A 12,764-nucleotide genomic window follows, 5' to 3' on the forward strand; every position below is an offset into this window, starting at 1 on the left:
TACCCAGGGTGCAATTCACTGACCAATTTCGACACCTGATAGAGGGCGCAAACAGTTTGCATTTCTCCTGACTGTACTGTGGTCTGTGTATGTTCATCTGTGCCGAACAAACAATAGGTAAACGATACAACTATGAGGGGAAACATCACGAAGGTTAAGCAAATAGTTAAATTTGTGTCCGGTGTAACTGTTAAACACTTTGCCAATTTCGAAAAGTATCACCAAAAGACATGTCCGGCATAAAATGTTTTTGAATCAAAGGTTAATTATTTAACTAAATTACAGAGTTGTTATCTTTGTTGACATACAATAGTCAAAATAAAAGCAGCCGGTGTGTGTACTTTGGCCAGCCTGCGTAATTCGAGTAGCAACAGAGGAAGTACCGCGTACTTTAAAATGTTTACTGTATATACAGCTGTCATTGCAAGTGAAACTTGTGGATGGTTCTTCCGAGATAGTTTGAAGCTTTATTATCTGAAGGAGTCTTTAACATTCATTTCAAGAAAATTCACATATAGCGAAAATAATTTCAGAAGTTTGTGATGATAATAAATCCTTTTGTGTATTGCTTCTATGTGTATAATTATATTGAAGTGAAAGTTGTTTTTTTTATTGCAGAGGACGAGTCGTGACGTCACGTAATGTCATCCTTTTGCTTTCATCCGGGTATTCTTACTATAAAACGTAGACATGTCCGCCATGATGCAGAAGGTTCCTGATATAATCGGGAGAATTTCAGACTTATTCTGCAGGATGGGATCGAATCTGTGAGGATATTAGTATGTGACTCCACGATAACGAAACGTGGGAGTGTGGAACGTGAGTTAACTTTGTCAAAGGTTTCACATACGATCTATTTGCAGTTTGACTGTAACTTCATAGAATGTCCGCCATATTGGCTAGGTTGTCAAAATTGTTTCCAAATTAGAGTTCATTGAAAAGTGGGGTCTCACCCCAATCTGGAGACCACGAGCGCACCCAAACAAGATGGAGGTCGCTATGGCAGGACTGGAGGGTAACAACGGGTTGAGTTTTCAACCGAACCCTTCCCCGGTCATCTGGAAACGTCCCGAATTCTCGGTCTCTGCCAAAGCTGGTTCACGATGATAGCAGCGTTGATGAGGGATACGACAATCAGGTGTCGGGACACGACCAGTGCTGCGAAAGAGTTGTTATCAACGTCAGCGGTCTCCGGTTTGAAACGCAGCTGAAAACCCTCAACCAATTTCCAGAAACGCTCCTTGGGAACCCAGAGAAACGCATCCGGTATTTCGACCCTCTGCGAAACGAATATTTCTTCGATCGTAACAGACCAACTTTCGACGCAATCCTATACTATTATCAAAGTGGGGGCAGGTTAAGACGACCCGTTAATGTGCCCCTAGATGTCTTTAACGAAGAAATCAAGTTCTATGAGTTGGGAGAAGATGCAATATCTAAATACAGAGAAGATGAGGGTTTTATTAAAGAGGAAGAAAAAGAGCTGCCAAAAAATCCTCTTCAACGTAGTATGTGGTTATTATTTGAATACCCAGAAAGTTCACCCTGGGCCAGAGTAATTGCCGTGTGCTCAGTGACAATTATTTTGATATCCATCGTAATATTTTGCCTAGAGACCATGCCTCAATTCCAACCCCGTGAAAAAGATATAAATGGAAATACAACCAACTCAACAGGTACAAGTTCAATAAAGTTTTATCATGATCCATTTTGGATCATTGAGACGTGCTGTATAGTCTGGTTTTCGTTGGAGTTTGTGGTCAGGTTCTTGTCAAGTCCAAGAAAACTGCACTTTTTCAAGAACATTATGAACGTCATTGATGTAGTGTCAATTATTCCATACTTCATCACTTTGGGTACCACACTAATTGAAGAAACCACAGCGGAGGAAGACAACAAGGCAATGTCACTCGCCATCCTTCGTGTTATCCGCCTGGTACGCGTCTTTAGAATTTTTAAACTCTCAAGACACTCCAAAGGTCTGCAAATTCTTGGAAGAACACTTAGAGCCAGTATGCGAGAACTTGGCCTGCTTGTATTCTTTTTAATTGTTGGTGTCATTCTTTTCTCCAGTGCTGTGTACTTTGCAGAAACTGATTCTAAAGAGACACAGTTCAGCAGTATTCCAGATGCATTTTGGTGGGCTGTTGTTACCATGACAACAGTCGGTTATGGAGACATGAAACCAGTTACTTACGGTGGTAAAATTGTAGGGTCATTATGTGCAGTTGCAGGTGTGTTAACGATTGCTTTACCTGTGCCAGTTATAGTCTCCAATTTTAATTATTTTTATCATCGTGAGACGGACAATGAAGAACAGACTCAGTACTCTCATGTCTCTAGCTGTCCGTATCTACCGGCTCCTACTGTTGTTAAAAAGAAAGATGGTGCTAGTGAAGAAAATGTTTCAATGGACTATGTTGAAATGGAAGAAGGGATGAGTGGGTCTCTATCTCAGCAAACACCGAGTCAACCTGGTTCTGGTCGTCAGAATCCCTCAGATCGAACTAAAATGAACAGCGTGCAACGTAACTCCGTCAATTTGAACATCAATGCAGTAAGTATAGAGACTGATGTGTGACTAGACTTGTTGGCTGGAAACAGTAGTCAAGTGAAACGTGATAGGTGAAACTATGACCAGTTCTAGCTAAAGCCATTATTAACACTAATTTATGCATTCAGTGTGAGTAAAATACAAGAGCCATACCTGTTAGATTTCTCCATAAATTTAACTCCATCTGTTCTTAACATGGTTTTACTAATCAATGAATTTTTGAATTTATAAAGTGAGAAAACATGGTTAGGAGAGAGTTTTGATTCTAGCTCTGAAATTACACAAGTGATATTTACATGAGCGTTAACCTAAAGGGTATTGCAAACTAAATGTACTTGGCTGGGCCTTACAATCCTGACATTGATTTTTTATTGTATGCCTGTGTGTACACAAAAGCCCATACATTTATAGATACCTATTCAGAGAAATTCTGACCAATAAGGACTATGTAATGTGCATTCTGTACCATAGACATTTTATACAAGTGTTTACAGAGTACAGTCACAGCATCGTCATACAGAAATTCCAGACCTTGAAACTCTAAAATGGCAAGAGTCAACTGGTTATTCTTGGCTGCCTAATTTTACTGCTCTTTTAATCCATTAATCTTCAGTTTGCCACAAATTAGACATGCCACTATGTTTATATGTATAGCCATTGCATTTTATGCTGCCATCTTGAATTAAAATCTTCAACAGACTCTACAAAGTCTACCTTAGAAAGGCCCCCCGATTCTTTCCTCAATATTGTTATTCCACATCCTGCCACTGAAAAATTTCCTATGGTTAGTCACATTGCCTTTTCTTTCTCAGTATTATTTCATTACAAAGAGGTGATGTGTAGAATTTCTCTCATTTTTAAACTGATAATGAAGTTTTACAATTCATTATTAATGTCAATTTCCCTTGTTGTCCTTCCTGTGCCATACTGATAAGACAAAGCCGGCATAACAAGCAGCTGCTGGCATTAATTTTCCCAAGATTCTCAAGAATCTATCCAACATTAAATGCAACTTTACCGCAGACCATTTCAGCGTTGATTACTGTTTTGCACAGATTACATGGAATGTGAACATCCCTTGACTCTCACTTCTTATAGCTTTTCTGCATGTATCGAATTCTGACTCTTCAATTTGACCTGTATTTGATGGAAAAAACAGGCAATAATCTGAGAGACATAGCACTTTTCAATTTGTAAATTCATCGAGTTATTTGACCTTTAGGAAAAAAGCCTGTTGAACAGGACTGAGTAAATATGATGCCATCAGTTTAACCTTTAACCTCCATAAATAACTAATATAACATTATTACGAGGATAACTTGTACAGTTTTAGATGAATATTTACAAGTCTTTCTTTTAACTAAATCGTATCTGTTGTTACAAGAATGTAAAAATCTGTGTAGAAAACTTAAAACCTTCCAACTTCAATCCATATCTATTAAATAGTGTACCGTATTTTAATGTCCATTCTCACACAATCTAGGGTAACATGGTGTATTTTAAAAGCTTGATGTTCATCAGGATATGAAATACAGACGCCAACTCAAAGGAAGTATTTAGCAGCTATTATCACTAATCATGTCTTAAGAAATCTTACAAGTCAATTGATGGCAGTTTTGGTGACAAGATACCTGATAAAAACTCTCACTTGACATCCAGCTTGAGAGGCCACACACAAGGCAGTTCAGTCTAACAATTACATTCATCACAACAAACAACTGACATAGATTGTGGGGCTGTGAAGTTATGTAGGAATGGTTCCAGGCAGCTGTGCTTTTTGAATGATCATTGACTACTGAAGTCGAAATTAATGAAGATTAATACAAATCGTGTGATAGGAAATGTAAGTTGTGATATTAAATTTTCAAATATGATATCTTGCCTTGAATCGCTGCATTGTGTTCATATTGACGAAAGTGAAAACACGGTGTTCAAAAAACAAGGAAAGAAAATTAAAAGTCATGCAGTTGTCATTTACAAAAGACTCTAAATTGGAGAAAATGCAAAAAATGTGATTGAAAGACACAGGATGGAGAAAATACTGAATACAAGCAGGCTAAGGGAGCATGCTGTATGCACAGACCATGATAAGAGAAAGGTACCAACAGATATGGAAAACTACAATCAGATGTGAAAAAGACTTGCTGCTGGAACAATCATCATCAATCAAGGTATCTTGATTTCAACACAGAGAGAAACCACTACCAAATAAATGCTTTGTGAAATTGGGTCATCTATAGACCTACTGAAGCTGAATGAAATGGTATTTAGTTGAAACAATCGGCTCAAATCCAAAGACCTGCCCAACGGCAACAACAGACAATAACCTATGCAGTGACAGCAGTAAAGAATTGGTGAACTGACCATGGTCTAGAAGAAAATAAAAACACCGGATTTGCTTGTTAAAAGGAAGTTATGCATGAACTCAGGTTGACTGTTGCTATGCCTGAATAGAGCGTCTGAAATAATACATCTTGTGCCATACATTTGCCTTGATTACATCACTTAATATAAGCGCGTGCCCTGCGGGCAACACGAAGGATGGCCAGTGACAATGTGTATGGCATGCATAGATGTTTTCAGACCGTACAGGTGCAACAAGTCAAACGAGCTCCAGTATCCATGGTTACAACGTTACAGATGTCTGCCATTGAATGTAGCTTGCTGTTGGTAACCAAGGAAATCATACTGGAAGAGGGAACAGGTATGCCTTCTGTTTTACATTTATCACTAGATTAGACTCATATCTTTGTCCAAAAATTCAAAAAGTGATCTCAAAATCTTTGTTGTTCATGTTTTAACAAAACAAAGGGTCCCCTTCTGGTTCATTGCAGAACATGACCTCCCAACACATCCTTTGCATTTATGCAAAACTAATATATCTGCACATGTATTTTACAAGTATGACAAAACTACTCAACTTAATAGTAGAGGGTTATAATATAGGGTGAAACACCCAAAATTTTCAGTTTTCAATTTCTTGTACAAGAATTTACATTCTTTGAATCTTAATTATCCATGTAACAAGTCCCTTTATCGTGATTAATTTATACAAACAAGAACAGTGATTCCAACAAAATTTTCAGTCACAACCTTGTTGCAACTGACAAGTTTTATCTTTGTCAGTGTATGGTAGATGTGGTTATTTTGGCCAACTCTGATCCTTATTAGTATATTTGTCATCGCATAAACTGCATCAGTGCATTTCATTGTACCATTGTTGGTCACTGTACATTGTTTGTCACTGGACACTGTAAATTGGTGTACACAATGTGTACTTTGTATTAGTGTTCCTCGTTGCATACATTGTATCACTTTGTATCATACACTTTTCCCCACTGTGTACATTGTATCGATATACTATGTATTGGTGTATTTGTCATTGCATATATTGTATCACTGTATCAGTGTGTTTGCCATTGCCTACATTGTATCACTGTGTATCAATGTGTCATTGCATACAATGAATCACTGTGTATTCAGTGTTCCTCATTGCATGCACAGTGTCACTGTATACAAGTACATTGTAGCAATGTGTATCAGTGTGTTTGCCATTGCCTACATTGTATCACTGTGTATCAATGTGTCAGTGCATACAATGAATCACTGTGTATTCAGTGTTCCTCATTGCATGCACAGTGTCACTGTATAGCACATACTTTTCCTCATTGCATACAAGTACATTGTATCAATGTGTATCAGTGTGTTTGTCATTGCATACATTGTATCACTGTGTATCAGTGTTCCTCATTGTGAACATCACAGTCCATCCACAACAGGTACCCCATTCACACAGACAAAGTTGCTATGCTGCTGTAATTTTGTTATAAAAGCAATCATGAATGCTCAGCTTGGTCTAGCATTGGACCAATTGTGTCCCAATGGGGAGGCGGTGTATAGTGCTGAAATAAAAAATCAGTCTGCTCTTATTTCTATATGTGGATGTGTAGCCTTGGTCCTGTTTGATCATCAAGTTTATCATGTACTCAGAACGACATTTTATCACAATTGTTTGTCCATAAACTACTGTCACCCAATTAACACAGTTCTTGTATAACTTAGAGATGCATTAAAGCGCCTTGTACTGATTATTCCTCCTTGGCTGATATGTCAGATTCTAGCCAGTACACTCAATAAAGATATGTGTAAGTTAAAACAGTTAATGCATGGTCCTCATATACATATAAGCCTTTCCTGTAAGAAGAACGCGTATGAAAGGGATGAACATATGACAAATATCCAAGGCCGCAATTTGAACTTCAAGAGATCAGAAGCCACATACATGTAGGGGTACTGTTGCACTTGCGTATTTTTCGTTGCTACTGCATTATTGTCAGTGTCTGAGCGGAAACTCAGTTTAATCCTTTGGTCTGGTGCTATTTGTACATTGGACCTATCTGGCTGACAATGTGGTCACTGTGTAAACCAGGTTATTAGCGTCACTGTGTATCAGTGTGCTTCTCATTGCATAGTATCGTATCACTGTGTATTTATTGTATTGTCATGATGCATCTGTCGTTGTGTCACTGTCACTAGTGAAGTGAGTCATTGCATCGTCAGGATATCATATTGAAGCATATCATTAAATGACACATGCTGTTGCGTGTCATTGAATATCACTGTGTTTACATTGTCATCCCAATATAAAACCACAAAAATACTTACCAGCAAGTCTACTGTATTCACATCACCCTGTGTCTTTGTGTGTATGAGAGTGATCTCCCTTTCTTTATATTAAAAGCAAGAGTAATTTCAAGCAAGTCAGTTAACCCTTTTCTTGCCAGACAGTATCATTTCCCCATTAGCCAAGTCAGTAAAAAGCGATATTGAGCCAAAACATGACGTATTTTCACCCACTTGGCTTGGTATGTTATAGCATCTTTAGTCCAAAAAAATAAAATTTACAGTATTTATGTTTTCAACAGCTTTCAAATGTACAGTATTATGTAAAAATACACCATATGGAATATGTTGTGTTTCATTAATTTTAACCATCTTGACCTGGTGGTGAAATATGGACTTGGCAGGAAAAGGGTTAATTGTGTACAGTAAAAGTTCCTGCCATATTATATTAGAATTGTATGAACATAATTTATCAGTAAAATAATAACTTGAAAATTTACAAAGAAATTCAATATCAAGTTCACTGTCTTGAATACATCATACTGGTAATCTAAACTCAAGCATTCATAATTACAGTGACATCACATGCTGTTTGTAATGTGATACTGCACAGAGTATGTGGGCTATATTAGAGATATCAACAAGACAGCCATACATGTACCAGAAGTTAGGATTGAAACTGCAGATTGGAATTGTTGTAATTGGACAACTATATTTTGAATTTTGGGGAAAAAACTGCAAATTAGAAGTTGTTTGTTAATGTTAAATGTGGATCTGCATGAATGACTCAAGAGGTGAACTGTTCAGAGGAGGAGGGACTGAACGTAAGAATTTTGTAACTCACAAAAATCATGATTGGTTACTACTGTAAACAATGGCAATGGTACATGGCTCGTTGTACATAACAGGAATTCTATAAATGGTCTTATTTAAATTCAAAGCAACAGTATGTATCTCATCAGTATTTAGTGCTTTGCTCTTAGCTAATTTAATATGAAAAATACTACTTTATGGTCAGATGACGAGTTTCAAACTTGTCAACCAAGATGATTTGATGGTCAAAAGATGGCTTATGGAATGTATATGCTACACTTGTGATAACAATGATTGTGTCTTGTGTATCTAACATTAATGAAAAAAGAGGGATATTAGGATTTGTGTTGGAGGCAGTTAACATATACCAGTATTTTTGATGTCTTTTGTGACATTTAGCTGCTGTCAATCCCATTGAAAAATGTCTTCAAATTCATAAAAAAATCTTCCTGGTAACATCTTGAATTGAGTTTAATCTTTGAGTGTCAAAGTCAATTTTTGTCGCCTTAAAGAATATACTTCAGTCGAATTTTTTGCAGATTTTTGCCAAAATTTTGATAAAGAACTGTAGCCAAGAGAAATGTCATTTCCATGTGGTCAAAAAGTATCAAAATATTTACAGAAATATTTGTAAAGTTTGGTATAATGTTGCACTAAAATTTTGGTTGGAAAAATTGCAGCACACAAAGGGTTAAAGAAACATTTGTTTCATAACATTTACAGCTTGTTTAGCAAAGAATCATGGTATGTAATTCTCATTTCTTTTTGAAGACAATCCACAATAAATTGACAGCCGGACACATGAATTTTTATTTTGTCGCTGATGTAGCTAATATTTATTACTGATTTAGTCAGGAATACATACTATGAATAACTGTGTCACCCATGTACATAGCTACCAAAATCATAAAAAACAGACAAGATAAAATGTGGCAGAAAAGCCACTAGGAGTAAGTTATTTTATTCTGAAAAACTATTATCCAAATTTTGGATAATGTTTTAGTTCTGACATCAAACTATCAAAGGCATTTATTAAATTCACCAGTGTTTTTGATGTTTGTAATTAATTTCAAATACATTTGTATTGCTATGGAGGGAAGTGTTCAAAACACGATGGATGGATTGAACTGAGAGTCTTTGTCAGAAGACAACCATCTGGCAGTCAATACAATATCGCACTAATATTCAATAATGTATATCTTCTGTAACACGATTTGCATTTGATGAAGTTTCCTTTGTCTCAATCACTCCCACATGGTTCTGCTTTGTTGGCAAAATGATAACTACATAATCAGTATAGAAGTGATATCTCTGTCCTTTGTGACTTAGTCTCCAGTGCCCAGGGCAAAACATGATTTCTTTTTTAATAAATACCAAACTTTGTTATTGTATGTCATCAGCACATGGCTATGTAAAATTTCAGTGATTTGACATTTTGTTTAATTCAGTGAAGAATACAGTAATTTTATAAAAAAGTCAGATTATACACTTGCCAGTTGTCAGTAGCTCTCATGTGATGTTAATCAAGCTGTCTCATTAGCTGTACATGAAGTTCAATTCTGTCATGTGACATTAGTCAAGCTGTCTCATTGGATACATACGTGAAGTTCAATTCATTTGTAAACAGACTGGTCATTGGTCAGTAGCTATCATGTGATATTAGTCAAACTATCGCATTGGGTCATGAAGTTCAACTCATTTGTAAACATACTGATCTGTAGCTGTCATGTGATTTAGTTAAGCTGTCTAATTGGGTGTACATGAAGTTCAATTCTGTCATGTCAGTGTTCTCCCCAGGATTTTTTTAGAAGAGGGCGAAGACGTGGTGCAAAGCACCACAAGCGACCGCTTTAGCGGTCGCGGGGGGAGGTCAGGAGGGGGTGTCCCCCCTCCTGCCCTTGGAGCTTTTGAAAAACAGAGATTAAAATGGTGTTATTTGGTGGCACTTGGGGAGTATTTTTTTCAGATTTTTTTCGTATAAAAACTCTTAAGGAAAGGAGATCTGAGACAGTGTTTCATAACTTTTATTACAGTTCACTGATTTCAATTATGAAGATTACATTTTTTGAAAACGAAAACAGCGAGAGACATACATTTATTCATCGATGTCAAAATTATCACGGTGACCATAAAACTCAGGCTTGCGGAGCATTTTTTTTTCGTATAAAAAACTCAAAGGAAAAGAGATCTGAAACAGTGTTCCATAACTTTTATTACAGTTCACAGATTAAATGAAGATTACATTTTTTGAAAACGAAAACATAGCGAGTCTAGAGACATACATTTATTCATCGATGTCAAAATTATCACCGTAACACTCACGTGTTCTCATCCTCATACACGTCCGACCAAGCCTAACATTAGGTTGTTTTGCTTTGGGAAGGAATACACAAACGAAATTCTAACCTCCTATAAAAACTTCAGTGTACTCTGCTGTCCTTGGTTACCCTCAAGCTCCTTGCCATGTTTACTCAGCTAAGTCGGTTACCTAATGCACGGTCCCTATGGAGTGACCGTGGCTAACGTAACGTTGCGGACTGAGCCATGCAAATATGGCTGCCTTCGATGAGTTGCACATGGGCTTATGATCTCGGATGACATCACAAACTCGCGAGATTTGCAAGATCGATGAGAATTACGTTTGCAGTCTGCAGGATCGAGGCGCACGCTCGCATTTTGCTTGTAAATCACTGTCAACTTTTTTCCCATACATTTTATTGTTTTATGTTTCAAAAAAGATAAATCTTTTTCATTTCTGGCAAGGGGGCGCTCGGAATTTACAAGAGGGCGCCACGCCCCTGTTACCTTATTCAGGGAGAACACTGCATGTGATGTATATTAGTCAAGCTGTCTCATTGGATGTACATGAAGTTCAATTCTGTCATGTGACATTAGTCAAGCTGTCTCATTGGATACATACGTGAAGTTCAATTCATTTGTAAACAGACTGGTCATTGGTCAGTAGCTATCATGTGATATTAGTCAAACTATCGCATTGGGTCATGAAGTTCAACTCATTTGTAAACATACTGATCTGTAGCTGTCATGTGATTTAGTTAAGCTGTCTCATTGGGTGTACATGAAGTTCAATTCTGTCATGTGATATATTAGTCAAGCTGTCTCAGTGGATGTACATGAAGTTCAATTCTGTCATGTGATATATTAGTCAAGCTGTCTCAATGGATGTACATGATGTTCAATTCATTTGTGAACATTGAATTGATGTTGAAAATAAGACATTTAACCCCACAGTAGCTAAAAATAACCTTTGTAACTGTGATACTGCAATAAATAAATATGTATATTCAGGGTTGAGACTAATGGATATTGAAGTTATTGAACAGATAGTTTCAGATCTGCAAGTTTATCCAATAGTGAAAATTCCTTCAAATTAATTCAATTTGTAACAACTCATACGAACTGTAACACCCTAGGATGGGTTAAGTTTGTGAATGATTTAAATGCATAAAATAAATTGAGGCAGAAAATTATCATGAGATTATTTTGTCATATCAGTAAATGCCAGAAGTGAAAAAGGTATTGTCAGTAGTAGAATATGATTACAAGAATCTAAGTGTGGATTGCAAGGAAGATGGAAGTTCGGAACACATTTGCGAAGAAATTCATTTCATGTGCTTTTGGCTATTACTTCAGAGGTATTTGAAATTTTAAAGATACGTTTTACTTTCTAAATATCGTTATATTTGAATTGATTGAATCTTTTTAGGCTGGACATTCTTTTGTCTTTTCATTTTAACTTCTAGAACATAACTTTTGCTTGTAACTGTGGCTTAAACAATAGCCTTATCTCAAATTATGGCTTTCACAATAGCTTTGTCTCTTCCCACTCGAAAATTTTCTGGTATGACTACTGTACTTTAGTTCATGTGAGTGAAATTCTAGAGGGGACCGCTCCTTACAGAATTGGTGGGGATGGAAGGCGTGTTGTTCATAGACTTAATGAGTTAAGGGGGCCTGATGTTCTTAGACTGATGAGTTAGAGGAGCATGCTGTTCTTAAACTGATGAGTTAGAGGGGCATGCTGTTCTTAGACTGGTGACTTGGAGAGGCATGCTTTTCATTGAATTGTTGAGTTAGAGGGGCATGCTTGCTGTTACAGTTTTGGAGTTAAGGGGCTTGCTGTTTATACTGGTAGATTGGGTGAGAGGGAAATGCTGTTCATACATTGTGAGTTAGAGGAGCAATAGTATTCATAAGTTGGTGAGCTACATGTAAGTGGGGTATACTGTTTATAGAGTTTGAAAGTCAGATGGCCTGTCGTTCATGAGATTGTGAAGTAGAGGGGCATACTGTACAGCTGGTGAGTTACTAGTTGTACAGACATGTTGATGTTGTTCAAAGAGTTGATAAGTTAAATGGGATATGCTCTACTGAGTCTTTGAATTAGAGGAGCGTACTGAGTATAATCTGTGAGTTAGAGGGGCATAATAGTGTTGGTGAGTTACAGGGCATGATATTCGATGCCTTTGGTAGGTTACATGGTATGCTGTTCCTTTGTCCTAATTGTGAGCTGCCTGTTGTCCTATACACATATTGACCACTCATAGTAAAGGCATACTATTATCCACAGGCCTGAAAGCCTCATCTTAAATACGTTGAATGAAACCATAGGAAATAGACACATTTGGGCAGCTGGTTCACTGGCCCAAAGGAAACTCTCTATCACTTTCTGTCATCTCCACTTTTATCGGCTCCACTGTCAGGGACGCAAAGCTTCTCAAATACGTGGCTGTCCATCATCATCTGTTGTCCA

The 12,764-nt window shown here is 37.1% G+C and overlaps 1 protein-coding gene across 1 annotated transcript in view; it reads left to right on the forward strand.

The window, feature by feature from the left end:
* The first annotated feature begins 652 nt into the window (after positions 1 to 652).
* LOC139142598 (potassium voltage-gated channel subfamily A member 2-like) overlaps positions 653 to 12,764 on the forward strand; it is a 49,476-nt gene continuing 37,364 nt past the window's right edge. The window contains 2 exon segments of the mRNA XM_070712594.1: positions 653 to 1,055; positions 1,057 to 5,258. Coding sequence (XP_070568695.1) covers positions 988 to 1,055; positions 1,057 to 2,581 — 1,593 coding nt within the window. The 5' untranslated portion in view covers positions 653 to 987 and the 3' untranslated portion in view covers positions 2,582 to 5,258.

The sequence above is a fragment of the Ptychodera flava genome, chromosome 1 (genome assembly GCF_041260155.1).
Source record: "Ptychodera flava strain L36383 chromosome 1, AS_Pfla_20210202, whole genome shotgun sequence".
Taxonomy (NCBI): domain Eukaryota; kingdom Metazoa; phylum Hemichordata; class Enteropneusta; family Ptychoderidae; genus Ptychodera; species Ptychodera flava.